General features: G+C 40.9%; 1 protein-coding gene across 21 annotated transcripts in view; it reads left to right on the forward strand.

Annotated features, from left to right (window-relative positions):
• The window catches only part of PTPRD (protein tyrosine phosphatase receptor type D), a 1,795,899-nt gene that overhangs the window by 1,722,997 nt on the left and 52,332 nt on the right, over positions 1 to 20,570 (forward strand). For all 21 annotated transcript variants that reach the window (XM_075931585.2, XM_075931586.2, XM_075931588.2 and 18 more), the window contains one exon: positions 9,261 to 9,436. In XM_075931585.2, coding sequence (XP_075787700.1) covers positions 9,261 to 9,436 — 176 coding nt within the window. The remainder of the gene's footprint in view (positions 1 to 9,260; positions 9,437 to 20,570) is intronic.

The raw sequence follows: 20,570 nt of genomic DNA on the forward strand, positions 1-20,570 counted from the left end.
GTTGCTGTCTTTGACAGACTGCTTTGCAAAGATATTATCATTCAGAGGTCTGCCCTGTGCTGAACTTAGCCATCCAAGATGATGAGCTCTACAGGGTTTGTCTAGTTTGCCAAGTGCTAAAACAACAGGCGTCACTGATTATCAGAGGACTTTTTTTCCCACTGGCCACCTCTCACTATCTACCCAAGCTGCTGCTTAGAATGGAGGCAGATTTTCATTTTATTCTACACAGCTGGCCACTATGTATTAGAGATGTCAGGGATATAACTAATTAATACATATTTAAGTAGAACCATTTAAATGAAAATTAAAAAATACCTGTGGTAAGATTCGATAGATCTTATATATTGAACTGACTTCAAAATTAAAAAGGGCTTTTCAGACTTGTATCCTGTATGCAAAGACATAGTTTCTTCATTCTTAACATGCTGTATGTTAAATTGTACAGTGTTTTAATCTACTTTGCGAGCACCTTACCTTTGACTATTCAAAACCCACAGATGTGGGATATAGCTGAGACATTATTTATAGGTGTATTCAGTTCTCTGGTCTGCTATGCGCAGCCCAGTAAATGCTCACTGAAGGAAATCACAATTTCACTGGTTCAGCTTTACCTTTTTTGCCTAATTTATTGCAGCTGCATATTGTACGCTTTGCTAATACAGACAGTTTCTCAAGTATATTAGAAAATTTAAATGATTGCCTTGAAAATTTGCATATAATAATCATCATACATTTGTTCCACCTATGGAGCTCATTTAACTGGTATTGATTAAATTTTTCAGTGGTGTCAGTTACACTTCCTCACATTGCTTTATAGAAATATCTAGCTAACAACAAGTTTACTAAAATTGGAGTTGTCTCTGATTATGGTTAGATTCTCATGCTGTTACTTTGTTGTAGTTTAGTACAAAAACAATGATAACTCCATTAAAGGAAGGTCGGTAAATAGTTTATTTTTAAAATATGCTCTTCTGAATTGTTTAAAAATACTTTTGAGCAAATGATAAAGTCACAAGTCACTAGTTCTAAAGCAAGGAAGATGATTTTTCCCTGGGTGTTGGCTGGGAAGACAGTTCAGAGACAAAAGAGAAGAACATTTCATTTCAAATAAATCTGTTTGTCGATTCATAATGAATTTGCTACTTTTAAAATCCATTTGTTGACTCATCATGAATTTGCTACTTGTAAAACATTGGGAGGTAAACCCAAGGTGATAATGCTCGTTTCAATTTCTGTCTGAAGAAAAACACCATTTGGCAGAGTTTTGCTCTGGTGTGCAAGTTGAATTTCATCTCTGATAATGTGCTGGTTTTCGATGTGTCTGGGAGCGAGATATGTAAGGAGAGCAGAGGGTGAAGCTCTGTAGAGCTAAAAGGGAGCAGAATAATTTCAGATAATACCAATGTATTTGTGTAGATTTGAGAACAAAAATGTGCCCAATATTTGTTAAACACAGACAAAATTAGTATCAATAGAAAATTCATTTTAAACTTCAAGACTGTGTCAACATTGGTGCGATTTTGCACAAAAGTGGCCACTTTTGCGCCAAAACTTGCTGCCTGTCTATACTGGCCTCGAGTTCTTGCGCAGGAACACTGACGTTCTAATCTATGAAATCAGAGCTTCTTGTGCAAGAACTATGATGCTCCCACTCAGGAATAAGCCCTCTTGTGCAACTGTTCTTGTGCAAAAGCCCTATGTTTAAAATGGCCATTAGAGCTTTCTTGCGCAAGAGAGCGTCTACACTGGCACGGACGCTCTTGCGCAAAAGCATATGTCTTGTGCAAAGGCACATGCCAGTGTAGACGCTCTCTTCTGGAAGAGTTTTTGTACAAGAACTCTTCCACAAAAGAGTTCTTGTGCAAAATCGTGCCAATGTAGACGTAGCCCAAAAGAGGGTTTATAATAGTGGGAAATAAAATAGTTTAAAAATGCACACATAGAAAAGGCTCCCGGTTCTTGTTAGGAGGCATCTAAGTCTAAAAATGTGTGATTTGTGTTTAGACTTGCATAGTAATAGCAATTGAAAAAAAAAGTATAAATAATATGTCATATTGTATCTACTTGATTACTTATCTGTTGGCCAGTTAGGCACCTTTAAAATGAGATTGTGTATTGTAATAAATCTGTGCATATAAGAAAAATCTTGGGAAAGAAAAAATGCAAGAATCTGTTAATAGTTTTATGTTGACTATATTGGCATTCACTATTTATGTCATAGTCTAAAGCTATAGAAGGTATTCTGACAAATGTATATTGATAAATACTTACTGAAGAGTTAAGGACTATTGCAGTCTCATTACTTGTGCTCTCCATCACATGACAGTTATATCATGTTCTGTTCATAAAACAAAATCAAATGTTTAGGGTGATTTCCTGTCCCTTCCCATCTGCAAGCTACGTGCCTGAGACACGTAGAACCATTGCATAAAGGGAATAAAGAGGATGCAGCGAGGACAGGCAGAATATCTGTCTCTAGATTTGAATGGATATCTCTGCAGCAAAGCAGTGGTGGGTGGAGGAGGAGCCAAGGGATGACAGAGCAGGCGAGCCAAGGGATTGGCCAGAAACCAACCAGTGGGATTGTGCTGGGGTGGGGACAGAGCATGAAGCATCTCTCCCCTCTCCTCCAACAGCCATGAAACACAAACGACCCTGAAGCTGCTTTTCTGAGCAGTATGCAGGGAGGAGGGGGCAGGGAGTCTGCCTGAGGCTTCCTGTTACGTTCACAGGCTGGATATGGTGACTTGGCAGGCCCGCTAGCCCTATTTTTCCCAGGGCTGCCCTAGTGCTTGCCCTGGCTTTTATATGCAGAAACACATTTATTGCAGCACAGGTGGGCCATAGAGGATTTTGTAGCATGATGGTGGGGGCCTCAGAAGAGAAAAGGTGAGAACCTCTGTGTCTATGCTAGCAGACACGGTTGCCTTACTGAGACTCAAAGACCAATGGGAGATGAATCCATCCATTCCCCCATATGCATATCCCTGCATGTTCCTCTGGAGAGCCCTTGCAAAATGTCCATGGGCTTGGGTTTTGCACAGAGATATGAAGGACTTAGTTCAGGGGTGGAGAACCTCAGGCCTGGGGGCTGGATGCAGCCCCCAACTTCTCTGGATCTGCCCCCGCAGGCTCGGGGCTCTCTCCCCAGCATTGGGGAGCCTGTGCCTACTGCGGGACTGGAGCACACAAAATCTACTAGCCTGGACCCCACTAGGTTCTGGTGTGCGAGGGGAATATGGAGAGTGTCTTTCTCCTTCTCAGTTATAGGCCATGTCAGCGAGGGTTTGTCTTTTTTTTGTTTTAAGTTGTGTGCATCCCTGACTGATTTTTCTGTGGATCAGTGGCCCCCGAACCAAAAATGGTTCCCCACCTGAGTCCTTGGTTTTGTAATGTAAATTCTAGTAATAAAATTGTTTTCCTGAAAAAATACTTTGTTTTGAAAATTAAACTGAAAATGTTAGTGTCTGGAGCAATATTTTGGTTCATAGATAAGAGGAACACTATGAATTTACAGCGTAGTGCTGTACTATACATCATTACTCATCTTGGAACACTAGAGAACTGCTCTATGGATAAAATCAATTTCAGAGAGCCACAAAATTATCAGTGGGATGTCCTCACATTTTACTTCAATATTTGTTTTGCAGAGTTGTGTCAATATGACACTGTCACCAGAATGTATTGTCTCGCTCCTGGTATTGTGCAGTTATTATCTATGGCTCTCTATGAGACCCTTTTAATGTTTTTATCTCTTTTTTTCTTTTTTACCCTTCCAATTCCTTCCTTGTCTAGAGACTTTCTGTTGACCCATTTAGAATATTTGAAAACAACCAACTTGTTTTTGTTTTGTTTTGTATTGTTTGTTTTTACCCCTTTCCCTCACTTTTCACTCAAGCTTCTTTCCTTGCTTTTTGGTCCTGGATTTCTTTCCTAGAGATAATTTTCTGTGTCTCTGCCTCTTCCCTCTTCCTTGATGCTTATTTCCGTCCTTACCTAACCCACACTACTAACTCCTAGATACCACTTCTAACTCTAATTCTTTTCATATTTTTTCTGCTCTCTGTTCCCTTTTCACTATCTCCTCTTCTCTCCATTCCATGTTCCGTTCTCTTATCCTGTCTGCTCAGACATCCTACTCCCATTCCCTTCTCATATTCTATTTTCTTCTCCAAGCTTTCCCCCTCTCTCTCTCTCTTGCCTCATCCCCTTGAAATACCTCTCTATTAATTTCTTTCCTGTACTCTTCTAGTTGCATCAGCCCATCCTTAGTCCCAACCCATATAGTTTCCCATACCAACAATCCTTCTCCTCCACCTAAGTTTCTCCTCTTCCTCAAACTGTAACTTTGCAAATATGCTATATCTTCCTGTCCCCTGTGAAATTTCTTCATTTTTATCAATATTTATCATTTATATATATGCTGAATACTGCTCTTTTTTCAATGAGCTCTAAACTCCATGATAGATATATCCCAGCACCATTTGAGTTTGGGATTCTCCTTACCAATATGTATCTTCTTACAAGGATACTTTAACATAAACAACATTTTTTATTTGCATCCAATAGCTGTTTCAGTTCATTTCATCCTGACACAGTTCAAAACATTAGTCATTGATTTAAGCCAATAGTACAGCTTAATCAGCGTTTTCTATTCATCATTACATTATCTCAAGTTAATTGTTTACAATTAGCATGACAGAGTTTAATCCTATTACTTCAGACTCTTTTTTGTACACTTAACAGCACATCTTTTAGAGAAGCCTTACAGAAACAAGGGTTTATGGTTTAATTTGTCTTAAATAGAAAGACTGTGCAGTACTTAGCCTTTGTAAAGACTTGAAACAATTTCATTATGTGACTTCAGTCTGTGAATAAAATGTGAAGTCTAATTAAAGCTATTTAAGATGACAACTTTCTTCAGGGAATCAAAGATGTAATGCCAAGGTCTGCATTACCAGCCCCATCTGTCTTACCTGTGTTCACAGAGAATATTGCTGCTTGTTCAACTCTCATTTTATTTCATGAAAACAATCCAATAGTAAGTCAGTAACCACACAGAAACCATTTGTCTTTATCCATGTTATCCTCGGTGTATCTCATTTGTGTTATTCGGTGTTTTTGTTTCACTGGTTTTTACACTCTGTGCGACTATATAGTCCGGCTGCTTTATTCTCCTGAGAAGCTAAGATCTTTTGTGCTCAGCCATTCATCTAATGCTGCCACCATCTCTAGGCTAAGGAGAGGGCTTGCTGGCTTGGGTCACTCCTCCCCATAGAGAGAAGGGCTGCTAGAAATGGGGATGAGAGAATTGTTCTGCACTACCTGGAAGTTCACTCTTTAACTAAGCTTTGGGGCACCATCACTGGTACATCTTTTACAAGGGGAAAGATGCTAATGAGATTAAGCCAGATTCCATACCCAGTTACAATGGCATAAATTGTAAATAATTCTGAGGAGTTCCTCCAGTTTCACAGGAATCTTAACTAAAAACAGAATGTACCCTATTGTCCCTTTTGTGACCCATGCATTTATAAAAAGCAGGCACACCAAAGCCACTGATCTCAGACTGTTACACCCAAATTTAAGTAAAGGTGGCAGTTGACTCTGTGCTTGTGGGTAAGATGCCTTCAAGCTATGGCAGCTAACAAAGGCTTGCAGGATTTCATCATAGTACAGTCAAATTGGCTGACATTTGATTGTTTTTATACTATTAGATATGACACAGCATTGTCCAGTTTTCTCAGCTCTGAGTGTGGTTATGGCCAGAGAAGTGACTCTATATAATGACGTGCTGGTACTTTACATGTATCACCTATTTCAGTGGATGTTTTACTGTTGCTCAGTTTGCAAGTTAGTACTATTTATTATTTATGTATCAAAAAGACTGCACCAGGCACTTGTCAGAGAATAATCTGAGAAGGTCCCTTCCCTGAAGAGATTGGTGTGAGTGTGTGTTGAAAGGTGGTTGAGCATGGGAGTAATGTAAGTGGTGTGGAGGGATGGAGGTTGACTGAGAGAGTGAGTGAAATGACGGTTTTTTGGCACTTATTTTGAATGTAATTGGGGGGGGTGAGAGAGAGACAGAAATGACTGGAGACTAAGCATGAGTGTGGGCATGTCTAGGAGACTGAATCATGACAGAGATGATGGCATGTGTGGCAGTAATAAGGGAGAGGGGGGTGGTAAGCCTTGGAGTTGGTGGGGTCATAAGTGGCTTGAATAGTATGAACCTTAGTGTGAATCTCCACAATCTGAGCAGGGAAAATCATTCCTGCGTAGTATTGGCTTCTCTGCTCTCTCCTCCCTTAAAACACATCACTGCACACAGCTGTCTTCTCAGGCAGGAGTGCAGATGCATTAATTTACTACTACTTGAAGCAGAACTCTAGTGAAGGTAACTGTTCAGCTATCATCTGCTTTGGGAGTAGGAAATGTTGCAGAGAAAGGGTTTGCACATTCAAGTCCAAGGGAACCTCCTCTTAAAAATGCCAACAAGTCCAATTTCCATGAAGAAGTGTAACACAAAGCCTTTTCTACCCTTAAAAGGGATGCAGTCTAGAGTGCTTGCTCTGTGATATGTTCCATCTTCTTTTGCCCTGCAAAAGTCCCTCTGCAAATACTCATAAGGGTTAATTCTGCTTCTCTCTTGATTTCTTTCTAGGATTAAGGAAGGATCTTGTCCCTTATATATGATATAAAATATCAAAATTTTGACCAGTATATTTTTTGTTTATGTTTTGGTTCTTTAGCAGTAGAATTAGCATCAAATTCAAGGAGTACTAGTGCAATTTTTCATGAAGATTTAGCAGTATTCCCTCTTGCAGATAATCTTCAGGGTGAGGTGTGTACAGTGGCTCCAGAGGCCAGCCCTCCCAGAAGATCATTTTACAAACATAATATTGCTGCTGTTGTTGTTTTTTCATTTTCAAACTTTCATTTATAACAACATGCTTCAAAGTGTGATACCAGACAGTATAATGAAATTCTAATTTATTCAGAAAATGTTTTTACCAGCCTGATTCAGTTTCTTCATTAATAATACCCAGTAGGTAGAGATTTCTCGTTTTGGCCTCATGCTTCTTCTCATCTCCTTTGTAAAGATGTGTTTTATTATCTTGCTAAGGGAAGAAAATGTGGCATTGTGCCCAGCAGATGTATTTTCTAAATCATTAACTCAGATTTCTACATTCAAGGAAATGTGAAAACATTTCTAATCCGTAAGAGAGAGCCTTTTAAACCCTAAGTCCTATCCTCCCAAATGGAATTGATGCTTTTCAAGCGTGCACACAGTATAGACTTATTCGATAAAAATACCCAGGAGTCACGTGGTGTGGCCTTCAAGACACACGACTTTTAAAAATGTCTGTGATGAAGTAAGACTAAGCATCAAGTAATGACTTCTTATCCTGGAAATAACCAAGAGCAGGCCACAAACAAAATTACCAAGGACACGGGAAAGAGAAGGGAATCACTTTTGTGAAAGAAAAACTGCTAGCCAGAAGGTGCAATTATAAAAAGAATTCATGGGTACTGGAAAATAATAGCCCATGAGTGAGTCGTACATCTGCATTTAGGGTAGGCATCATCAGAATAAGCACAAGTTAGGGGAGAAATCTCCCCTATTCCTTCCTACCTCTACATCCATTTTTTGTGAGTAAGCACTCGCCAACGCCCAAACCCACTTTGCTCCCTCCTCCCCGTAGCCTCCAGCCCCGGGCCACCTGACAGACCCGAGTCCCAGTGCAGCAGGCAGAGGGTACGCCTAGGCTGACTCAAAAGAACATGGCTGTATTTCCGTACAGCAGCTTAGAGCCCTCCACCATATTAGATTAAAATTTAATTTTTATTCAGCTTTGTGATGGTCCTTATTTCGAATTGATATGTTATAGGACAGTGGTGGGCAATAACCGGCCTGCAGGCTGAACACAGTTCACCAGGGTTAGTCCAGGGTGGCCACCAGCACTTTATTTACCTGTGGAGCACTGGTATGTCTGCTTGAAGCTCCCATTCACCATGGATTGCCATTCCTGGCCAATGGCAGCTGCAGGATGTGGTGCAGACTAGGACACTGCTTCCCGCAGCACCTATTTGCTGGCCATCAGCCAGGAACAATGATCCACAGCCAATGGGAGCTTCAAGCAGCCATATGTGCATAGGCAGAGGTAAATAAAGCACTGATGGCCCAGCAGGGGCTAATCCTGGCAAACTGCCTCCGTCTTATTGCCCACCCCTGTTATAGGAGGCTTCAAGAATTTTTGCATTTGGTTTTCATATTTTTTTCTCCTAAAAGAAGACCAATACGTATCTACTGCAATCCAGCTACAGGGAAAAGTACATAGAGCAGTTGTAGTCTGAAACCAAGAGCACCTTTCATAATTAAAAAAAAAAGTAAAGAATGAAACCATGGAGGCTTATAATTTTCCTTTGAGTGAAGAAATATTGTCTTCCTTCCAGGAAGGGTAAATAAGAGCTGAAATCCAACAAAACCACTTCTATACCCTTTGGAAGAAATGGAGCAGCATGCCACAATGGGTCTTTTCCTGACAATGTGGAAGGGAATTTCTGGCCAGTCCATCATGACCACTCAATCAACAAACTACATGTGGTCACTAACAAAAAAATTACCATATAGGCCATGAAGAACAACAGATCACATTTATTACTTTGGTTAATGTGATTATTGTAGAGCATTCTGCCCTTACAAGCCCCAAAAGTCATGCATGCACAGTACGTCCATTTGAGCTTTGTGCAGCTGCTGATGATTTTCTCCTAAATGTAGTCTATTTTTACAGTAGTTTTGGTGCTTGTTCTATCTTTCACAAATTAAATTTTGTAGGCTAATAATATAAAGTGATAGGTTGTATTGGAGGAAATAAGGAGACAAGAGATACCTGGAGTTTGAGATCCCGTTTGTCTCTTTTGACATATTTTGTTGACTGATTGATCAGCACTTTAGCAGAAAGATACACAAAAGTATGCAGAATAAATACAAGAATATTTGTAGTTTAGTTGGCTTCTTTAATCTAAGCAAAAAAAGGGCATCTTCCACATAACTTTGATGCCAAGGCAAGAATCTGCTCTTAGCTAAACACTTCTTCCATGCAACTTGACATCACAGCATTATTTATCAAATATTGAATGTACTCATTAAAGTATATGGTGAGACCCATGCTCACCTTTACAACAGAATGTCCCAGCAGTAGTGTCTGACATGATGTGACTTTGCTAATGCATTAATTATTCCTGCTTTGTAGGCATACCTGGAAGTGACTATGTCAATGCCAACTACATAGATGGATACAGAAAGCAGAATGCTTACATTGCAACTCAAGGGGCTCTCCCAGAAACCTTTGGAGATTTCTGGAGAATGATGTGGGAGCAACGGGGTGCAACTGTGGTCATGATGACAAAACTGGAGGAGAGGTCCAGGGTAAGAAAGAACTTTATTGCTTTTGTAGACTTATCCATTTAAATCAAATAATAATGTATATCTGTTTTATCATTTATATAAGTTTTTCATTCAAATTTGTCTCTGAGTTTTTGCCCTCTTTTTGTATCTGAAATATTTGAGATTAATAGGTAATAACAGAATATATATTATTAAATGATCTATGTCATAAACTTCAGTTCCAAATGTGGAGCTGTACAGCCAGGCTCATTTTTTCTTAATCTATGTGTGAATGATTAGGTAACTTAAGATCCCATAATCTTTAATGGGTTTTCTAGCCATTTCAACTGTTAAGTCCATACTAAATAGCAGTGTTGGTTTGGTGCAACTTAATATTTTCCAATAGACCGTTTTCACTTAGAATTCTAATTATGACTATTGCCAGGGTGGCCAAAATATGTCAGGCATTGTTCAAACACATAGGAAGACGTCATCTTTTTTGTAATAAAGAGCTGATGAATATTTTGTATTCCCTGCACAAGATGAGAAAATATTGGCTGACCTGTTATTTGGCAAAGTTTTATTCTCATTAAAACAAACTTCAAGCTGCATTAATGACTCCCAGCCAGAACAATGTCAATTTGGCATGTGATAAGTAGTAGTCAACTTTTCCAAGAAGAACCAAATAGGCCTTTTGCCCAGAGAGGAAGTTGGCCCTAACTAAGTGTGAAAGGAACTATTTCTTGACTTCCTACCATTTATTAAAATAGTGTATGCACTTCTGCACTTTCTTTTGAACATTGTGAAACAGTATATTTGTGTCAGACGTCTAGCCCAGTTTGGTGCAGGCTTGGATAAGATTCAGATAAGAATCCAAATGTTGACTGCTTATCCGAACAAAGCTTCTCGACTTCTTGAGAATTATTGATCATTAGAAGCAAGAATAGGGAGTTGGAAGTATCACTTCCTGTACTAGAACAAGAATACAGCTATATCATCTTTTCACAAGGAAGTCATATCAGTATCACTCGACTTTTGGACTTAACAATTTTAGTTAAGTTTTGGACCCAAAGTCTGAGTTAAGATCAATGAGTACTCAGCTGTGGACAGAAGTATAATTAGGCTGTTATATTTGCACATAGAACTGCTAAAAGGAAACATCTTATAATATGTTCCAGAAATAGAAGACATGTGGCATTTCAACTATGAAGTCTTCACCAGGAATAATTTGTAAAGGTCAAAGTAAAATTAGGGAAGCTGGGGAAGGAATGAAGGGTATGTATGTGATTAGAAAGGAAACAATGGAGTGGATGGATATAAAGCAAATTAACATGACTGTTAAGTTAAAAATAAGAATTTTTTTTTAATTGTGAAAAGAAAGGAAGTGGTCCAGCAGGGTAGAAATAAGCCATTCTGGTCAAAATGTATCTAGGGGTACGTCTAAACTACATTTCTTTTTTCGAAAGAGGATATGCAAATTCCATGGGAATTTGCATGTCTTCTTCCAAATGCTTTTTCAAAAGCAGGTCTTTCGAAAGTGAAAGTAGCCTGGACACAGTTTTTTCAGGGAAAAAAAACTTTTTTGAAAAACTGAGTAAACCTCCTTTTTTTAGGAAGAGCGTTTTTTTCAAAAAATGGTTTTTTTCCGAAAAAACTGCATCCAGACTACTTTCACTTTCAAAACATCCACTTTCGAAAAAGCAATAGGAAGAAGATATGCAGATTCCCATAGAATTTGCACATTCTCTTTTGAAAAAAAATGTAGTTTAGACGTACCCTAGATTAAAGAAAATTTCCAACTGGGGAAAAAAGAGAGGAAAGGGGAAAGGTGCTTTTATGTAAAGTCATTACATCAGTAAAAAGCAGACTGCACATCTGACCAGATCATAGTTTAGATGCAAGCAGTTTAGGTAAAAGCTCAATTTTTTAAATTAGAACATTTTTAGTTTATTGAGATGGTAGCAAAGCAAAATCCACTGTAATATTTCATTCCTTTCTGGAATGACAATAACTTCTCTTCCCATGCTGGAGGTATACAAGGCTTATGTAACTTAACTTAGTTACTTAAGTGATTTGGTTTGGACACTTTCTGGAATGACAATAACTTCTCTTCCCATGCTGGAGGCATACAAGGCTTATGTAACTTAACTTAGTTACTTAAGTGATTTGGTTTGGACACTTATTGGTGTACAGATTTGGCTTCTTCTCATTTCAGCACCTATTAGAGTTAAAGGAATAGAAGCCAGTTAAGGCAAGATATAGCAGTTAAATTATAGAATCAGTGCCTGCATGTCAATTCAACTTATATTAACATCACTGCCCACACATACCTGTTGGTAATGAGTCCATTGCCGAAGATATTTTTATCGGACTACTTTATTTTATCTTGACGCCCCAGGCCTTCCTTAGCCACTGAAAGTTATTCTGACTTAGGCAAATGAAATTCTGCCCATTTCCTCGCTACTTGCCTCCAATAATCAATCTACTTCTAAATGGCATCAGTGCTATTCTAAAGTCTGATGATGAGCAGTCCTTTGCAGAAGGTATTTTTACTTCAATACTTACCATTTACCTTAACATTGCAGATGGTTGCCCCATGTACAGAAACTTGTTTTGAAATAGCCAAATAAAATCTACTCATTCTCTTCACTAATTGTTTATTGCAGTTTCAGGCTAACTCAACTCTCTGCTGACTGTTCCCTGAAAGAGTTGATCAGAATAATAACCATCTTCACATATAATTTGCATTCAATGGCAACACATTCCTTGAGTGTAATGAGAGTCCAGATATTCCTAATCAGATGACTGTCTGTATATGTATTTCATTTATGATTTATCTTATTCTTAGTTAATAAGTGAAATGAGTTTCATGCAGTCAGCCCAGTCAATAATAGTCCATGTAACCAGACCTCAGTACATAATTTAGCAGAATGGGCAATTTCATATAAGGTGAAGCTTGCAAATGTGAAAATATGACTCTTAGGCTACCTCTTACCCTCCTATGATAGTATATTCAGATAATGTCATTAATGGTATTACTAGTGGGGTAGAAGTGGGAATCCCTAAACTAGGAAAAAATATTATTACAAAATTTCACTTTTGACACCATTATTTCTTTATACAGCACAAGACCAAATGGAATTTCAAAAATAATCTAACACTATTAAATGTTAATAGGATTAAGATATCGTTTAATTTTGTTTTTCTTATTCTATGTTCCATTTTCCATCTGCTTTCACGTCTTGACAGACCCGATCATTATCTCTTCTGCAAAGGAAGATCATTCCTCTCTGGGACTTCATCTCCTTTTCTATCTTCATGTCTTCATTTTGTTTACCTTGCTTTTTTCATTGTTCAGTCCTGCAGCTTGGCATGAGGCTTTTTAACCTGTGCTGCACAAATAAAGGGATTTTTAAATGGCATCTGCAGAAACAAATGAAGTTGGTTGATTAGCATGTGTTAGATGTCTGACTAACCTCAGCTTTGAGAACTTACATATTTAACAGCTAAGAATGTCAAATAAAGATGTTACAGTGAATTAGTTATTCATTTGTTTGCCTATAGGGAAGCTTCAGAATAAGAAAAGCTCTTTCATTTATAACCCTTCACACTTCACTGTTTTTGTTTTAAATGTCATCTCTGGAATCTCACCTGACCCAATCCAGACCTCACAGAGGAAATCAGTCCCATTACTCTGCTATCACACACGTAATGTATATGAAAAAAGGATTATGCACACTGCAGTGCATTGGCAAGTGTCGATAACATATTTATTACACGCATGAGTTTAGTCTGAATGAAATAAAAGGAAACATTAAGGAGTGAAAACTAGAGATTAGGAAAAGCAGTTCACTGTTACGGTACAGTGACACATAAGACAATTTAAAAGATTAATATTATGATGTGAGAGTTTCTGGGTTGATTCCTGCCCATTTTTAGTGCTATATCCTTTCGGTTTATTGCATTCTCTGGGAACCTCTGTGCTGTAGCATGAGGTCCCAAATTGTTTGCATGCTTCAGTCAAAATACGAATTGATCCAAGTTGCCAGATGGGGACAGGGGAACTATGTGAAACAAAAACAATTGTAACATTGAGGCAACTTTTTGATTAGCCACCGGGTCACCATATTTTACCCTCAAAGATATTGTTTGAGGTAGGACATTGTAGCAGGTTACTCCATTGTAAGAGATCTCAAACCTCTCAGTGAATTGGTACAGACTCACTGCAGAATATTTTGGGACAGACACAATGTTCATTTATACATCTTCATTGCTATCATTGACTTCATTTTCCTTATTGGGGCATAACTAACATGGTACTGTTAACCAGAATATACTGTCACAACCACCACTGCTGAATTAGAGCCAAATACAATATAAGGGTTGTAACAACTGCTCCAGCCGTATGAAATTGCATTTAAACTTCTGGATTGATGAGGAATGACTTAATACTTACACCAGTCCCTCATACATTTCCTCACAGCTAATGACCAGCTGGAAGAGTCAAGTGCCTGTCACTTTGCTGCAGGCCCTTAAATTGGTCTTGCCATTCATTAACTACCAGGAAATGGAAACCACGAATATATTCAAATGTGAACAAAAATAATTAATTCTGTTATATAGAAGTCGAACTGCATGTTGCCATAGACACAATGAGCTGTATGCAGAAATATTCTTTTTCCTATGTGTCAAAGACATTAGAAATACAGGATCATATTTCTACTAATTAGGTAATAAAATGATGAATGGATTTTTACCCATGAAAGCTTGTGCCCAAATAAAACCGACAGTCTTTAAGGTGCCACAGGACTCCTCCTTGTATATACAACATGAACATTCGGAATTTCAAGGCAGATCTGAGCATAATCCACAGATGCTTCTGCTACAGAAGCACAGACCTCTACCACATGGATTTCCATTTACTGGTGGTGGAAATGGGCCTGTGATGCACTGAGCAGTTCTGACTGGATCCAGTGGAAAGCTGTGTGGTACATATACCTTAGTTTTGTTTTCTTGGCTGCCTGGAAAACACAAAGGACGTTAAAGCTGATACATACTTAGGATACATTTTGATAGGATAGTGATGAAGATAGTTTTTAATTTGTAATACTGGGCTTTTGTTGAGGAGAAATAGATTCATTATCTTTCAGCTCAAGTAGATTTTGACAGGTTGTATTGGAGGTATATGCAGTAGAAGTGACAATGATCCACATCAGCACTAATATGGCTATTAAAGTAGGAGAGTCATCAATACTTTCATTTAACTGTTCTTTGCAAATAAAATGTATATACCCTGAATACTATGAACTGCTTCTATTTTTCACTTAGTCCAAACAAGGTGTCAATGGTTAGCATATAAACATTGCTTTTGCGCTATACAGTATAGCCTGGGTGTATTCATTTTTAAAAAGTGATGAATACTTAATGTAAACAGAGGACCAGGCACAAAAAACAAAATAATGTTTGCTTACTGTGGGAGCGAGAAGAATATTCATCTCTTTATCTGGAAAGCGAGTTATAAATTCTCAGCTTGCTGCTCTGTACAGCTGTGCTGTCAGGAAACGAAGGATGTTGCAAGCGGCATTTCTTTCTTGCTGAATAATGCTATCTTCTTACATGGGAAGAGATAAGCAGTTGATTTGTTATTGCTTTTTGATTTAGAATGGCAAACCAGTAACTTCCGGATCAATCAGGAACTATCACTATTACTTTGTTTTTAATGCTCCTAGAATGTTAAGATGTAAAGAGGATAAGGATGGATGGGAATTCAAGCTAGCCAAAAATGTTTTCTTTACTGGAAAAACTGTTGCTGGACCATTGTGGCAGGATGCTGCAAGGAGAGCTCTTAATCAGCTCCTGCTACCATAGCCCCAATCAGGAGAATGGATTGGGGCTGGTAAATAGCCAGGTATTGCCTGGGAACTGCTGGTACCAATAACCTTATTAATTAGCAGGAGCTAAAAGACTGGGAGCAGAGATGAAAAGAGGAAGGGCCGGCTCAGAGGGAGAAAGGTGTGTACTAGACTGTTCCTGGTCATGCTGGTGTGAGGCCAAGATGTGTAATTACTCTGGAAATAGCAGGAAACTGGTGGTAGGAAATAGATACAAAATAAAGCGCCTAAGTGTTGCACCAGCGAGGAGGATCCCTGAGCTTTTAAGGAGGGGGCCAAATTCAATATGCACCATCACAACCATGAGTACACTAACTAGATTCACAAAAGGTAAAGTGTAGGTTTGGCGCTGCTTTTTGTTCCCTATGACAGAATGCACTGGAAACAGTCTGGTTATTCTTATAACACAATTAGATTCTGTTGTGACACCAGTCCATTCTGTCGCTTTTGTAAAATCATCCATATGACAGTTCAGTAAGGGAAAGATTTTCAAAGGCAAAAAAGTCCAGTGAACTGCTCATCTCTGACTGAAAGTTAGTGTAATTTGGATATCGGGCTCCTTTAGCACTCTTTCACAAACTCTTCCCAAAGTGGCATTAACTTGAACTGCATTCATCAAACCAAATATTTAAACATTAATTTCCTTTGCCCTGGCCTATGTTAGGGTGTTATTTTTAAATAACCCCCTTTAAGTTGAATTTATAAGTGGAGCGTCCACAATACCAAGCACATTATTTCAAAATAACAGGCTGCTTATTTCGAAATCTGTACTCCTGCTTTCCTCTAGGAATAATGCTAATTTTGAAATATAACTACTCCTCAGAGTAATTTGAATTAATTACTCCCCAGTGCTTCCTGAGGCTCTAAGTTAAGGTAACCAAATTTACTGACCCTGCAAGCTTCTTACAACAATCTTCAGAAGTTTGAGAGCCAGGACACACCTACCACCAGGGGTGTAGCCCTCATCACTCAACTGGTGCCTTCCACTCCATGGGAGGTGACTGCTGGGACTTGGAACTGCAGCTTTATTCCTCCTAAATCCCAGAGAGCCCCCTCTCGCTGGTCAGAAGCTCTAAGACACCCCCCGCCCCGTCCCTGCTGGGCAGAAGCCTATACAGCAGTACCCTACTGCAAGGCAGTGGTCCCGTGTTCCCCCTGAGTCTAGTAGGTAGAGAATAGAGGGAGAAATGTGGGAGGCTCGTGGAGCTGCTATGTAATGGTAAAAGAGCTGCATGTGATTTGCAAGTTTGACCACCTCAAGATATAGCCTCACCATCATTTGTTTTTCTTTTCTGAATTAAGAAATTAAATTTTTATTATAATTATTATTATTGATTTATTAAAAAGTTTCCTTTGTGTAGAACTATCCCAAACCCTGTGTAGAAGTGAGCTCCCTCATATGTACGTAGTCTTGGGAAAACTCTAACCAAGCCATTTTTTTTATTAACTGTTGGTCTTCCAGATTCAAAATGTATATGCTGTCCTTGTATCAAGGAGTCTAGACAGTTTGGATTTGCCTGTTGTTAGGTTGTTGCATCATTCCTGAACTTCATTTTACCCCCATAGTTTCGGGTGGTCTGCAATGGCTGACATATATTAAGATACTCTCAAAGAGTTTTTCAGTCTGAGTGGTAGAATTTGCACAGATTGAACCTTTCTAGTCCTGCACACTGGAGACAGGTTGTGACGGCCTTGCCCCCTCTTCTATCCTGGAGGAAGAGGGGTGGGAAGATGCAAGTCCGTCACACCCAGACCTGTCCTCGTCGGTCCCGTCCAGGGACGTTAGGCCCTCTGTGCGCGAGGTTCCCTAGCCCCTCACTGCTGGGCACTCCTCGTCGTCAACGCTCCCCCACGTGGAAGGGGGGAAAAGGGGGCCCGGGCCTGCCCTCACTCACGGGCCCCAGCCCAGGGCCCTAAGGACTCAGACTGCCTGCCAGTCTGGGTCCGGCTGACAGGGGTGTGCCCCTAAACGCGTCAGCCCACGGGCTTCCTCACCGCCCTGCCCTGGGCTACTTCCTTTAACCCTTCCGTGGTCCTTACCCCAGTGGCGGCGGGTCTCAGCAGGGCGACAGCTCGGAGTACATCAATGTCCCTCCTGGTGGGTCCAACCTCTCCGTCCAACTGCTCCCCCCTTCCTGTGTTGTCCAGAGGTTTTTTAAAGCTCCCGCCGTGCCGGCACACCGGAGTCCGTCCTGCCCCCTGCATCATCTGTGCCGTTGATTGGCCTCTCGGCCCGTCAGGGCTGGCCTCAGCACCTCTCCGGCGGCACCTCTGCGCTTGCCCAGCTGAGCCACGCTTTCGCTCAGCTGATCCGCGGCGCTGCCCCGCCAAGCTGCGCCTCCGCTCAGCTGAGCCGCGGCGTCTCTACTCAGCTGAGTCGCAGCATCACTGCTCCGCTGAGCCACAGCACTACCCGGCTGAGCCGCGGCTTAGGAGCAGCCAGCGCACGGCCGGTATCTGCTCCGCGGCTTCTCTGCCAGGGCGCAGACCCCGTGGACCTTAGTGCGGGGTCTTGATGCCCCGTCACACAGGTGCCAAACCAGAGAATTTGCCGAACCACAAGAGGTCAATATTATTTAACAGAATTGCAAAATGTCTAGTGTTCACTGGGTTCTTAGAAGACATTTAGGGATAAATTAGAGGTAAATAACAGCACAGAACACTGAGGGGACTGGTAGCTGTAAAAGAACTTTATGGGACTATAGGAAACTTGTACCACACCCATGAAAAGTAGGTATCCAGCTAACTAAAATCATGCTGGACCACGGATCTTGACCAGAGAGTGCTGGACTAAAGAGGTTCAACCTGTACTGGACAAACGTTTCTCTACCTCTGAATGTCTGGAATTCATGTTCGTGCAAGGTCATATGGAAACTTGCCTCCTTCAGCTCTGTTGATGCAAAGCAGTGTCTTCCCTGGTGCCCACAGGGCTTGTTGAAGTGTGAATATCCATGAATATTCTTTGGTGATATTTAAGCTCCTCAGGTCTGAAATAGTCTCAGGCTTTACATGCTATTAGAAAAAAATCAACATTCAATTTTCCTACAGCTTTCTTTTCAGTGAGTACTCATAATACCATGAAGAATGAGAATTTGGCTGCTTTGTATAAAAGAGCCAGAGAGAGAGGTGGGGGGATTCAAGTTATAAGAATATGCCTATCATGATTTTTATGTGCTTTGTATAAAAAAATAACAGTAAGACTCCATAATAAATGCATTAAACTTTTGAACTTATGTCAGCTAATGCCATCCCTGACCTCTTGAGGCAGTTTTGTTAGTATGATAACATGTCACCAGGTTGGGAAGGGCAAATAAAAGAAGGGGATGTGGGTGGGAAGTTGAATCTGTTGGAAGATGTAATGGTTTGATGGACTGACCTTGTAAATAAACTTTAGGTGTGTGCATCTGGAGGGGAAGTGCAAGGAGCCCACTTCATTATCATTACTTATTTTGTGTATTAAATGCTATCAGTTTGCTGCCACTGTACATAGAGTCCCTTCCTGTAAGGGGCCTGCAGTCAAATTAAGGTCAAACAGAAGCATTAAGAAAAAGATAGCGGCCACAGTTTTCAAAAGTGACTGGTGATTTTGCCGTCCAATTTAAATAAGCTCAAAGGAGCCTGATTTTTTTTCAAAGTGATGAGCACCTGCCCTGGGAAAATCAGCCCCTTTTAAGTGTCTTGGGTACTAAAAGAGCTGTTCACTTAAGAAAACTTTGGCCTAAACATTTAAATACTAGCCAATTAGCCCGTCATAAGACGGGATTTTCATGTCTCTCCTCCACATCGGTCTTCTCTCCTGAGCCTCTGGTCTCTCTCTCTCTCTCCTCCTACTGCCTCCCCCTCTCTCTCTCAGGGTATGTTTACACTACCACCCTAGTTCGAACTAGGGTGGTAATGTAGGCATACCGCACTTGCAAATGAAGCCCAGGATTTGAATTTCCCGGGCTTCATTTGCATAAGCCGGCCAGCGCCATTTTTAAATGCCAACTCGTTCGAACCCCGTGCCGCGCGGCTAGATGCGGCATGGGCTAGATAGTGCGGACTAGCAAGCCATTCCGCACTATCTGTACACCTCATCTAGCCACACGGCACGGGATTCGAACGAGCCAGCATTTAAAAATGGCGCTGGCCGGCTTATGCAAATGAAGCCCGGGAAATTCAAATCCCGGGCTTCATTTGCAAGTACGGTATGCCTACATTACCACCCTAGTTCGAACTAGGGTGGTAGTGTAGACATACCCTCAGCTCTTCTCCGCCTTCTGCCTCTCTCTCCATCGCTCTCTTTCTCTTCTCCCCCTCCTGCCTCTCACTCTCTCTCCACTCTCCTTTGTCTCCATCGGGGATGCACACTCGTCCAGTTCCTGTCCCCTGGGCGTGTACGTCACTGCCTCGCCTCCCGCCGTGGCACTTGGCTGACTTCTGCGCCACACAGCCAGGCCACCGCACAGGAGCAAGCAATGCAAATGGCCTTTCTCTCTCTCTTCTCCTCCTACTGCCTCGCCCTCTCTCTCTCTCTCAGCTCTCGCCTGCCTCTCTCTCCGTCTCTCTCTTTCTCTTCTCCCCCTCCCGCCTCTCACTCTGCGTTTCTCTTCTCCCACTCCTGCTGCATCTCTCTCTCTCTCGCTGTCCTCCGCCGCCTCCATTCTCCTTTCTGTCTCCTCCACGTCCTCTGTGTCTGCTCCGCTTTCCTCCTTTTGAATCTGGTGCCCTTTCCTGACATCAGAGACGCACGCTCGTCCAGGCTCTGCCCCCTGGCTGTTCCCTTTGGGTGGTGCTGTTGTCTCCTGCCATGGCACTTAGCTGACTTCTGGAACAGCCAGCATTTCAGCATTACAGAGTCACAGACATTGGTCTACTATATATTTAAATATAATGATTCTCTGCCAGCACAGTAGTCACTTGTCAGTTAAGATATACTATTTAGTTTTTTTGAGGGGGAGGGTTTGCTATTGAAGTCCAACCAAAAAGTCTTGTTTTAACCTCTCACAAAGATAAATTAGATTGTAAATTGCTAGGAATGTTGGGAATTTAATATCTATGATCACAGAGCATGAGGTATTGTCAGGAAAATGGAGAAGCAGAAATCCCTCCCACCCCTTCCCAACAGCCACAAAGTTCAGCTACAGGTTCAATGAGTTACACCTTGGGCTTTGTCAAGCAGAAGGGGGTCTGCTAATATAGAAGAGCAAGGACAATGATAGACAGCTGTCCCCACCATGGCATGGGGACAGCTCAGCTATGAAAGAGAGAACATTGCATGTTGAGACAAGTGAAGAATAGGGATG

Source organism: Pelodiscus sinensis, chromosome 6 (genome assembly GCF_052426305.1).
Source record: "Pelodiscus sinensis isolate ZL-2025 chromosome 6, ASM5242630v1, whole genome shotgun sequence".
In the NCBI taxonomy this organism is placed as follows: Eukaryota; Metazoa; Chordata; order Testudines; family Trionychidae; genus Pelodiscus; species Pelodiscus sinensis.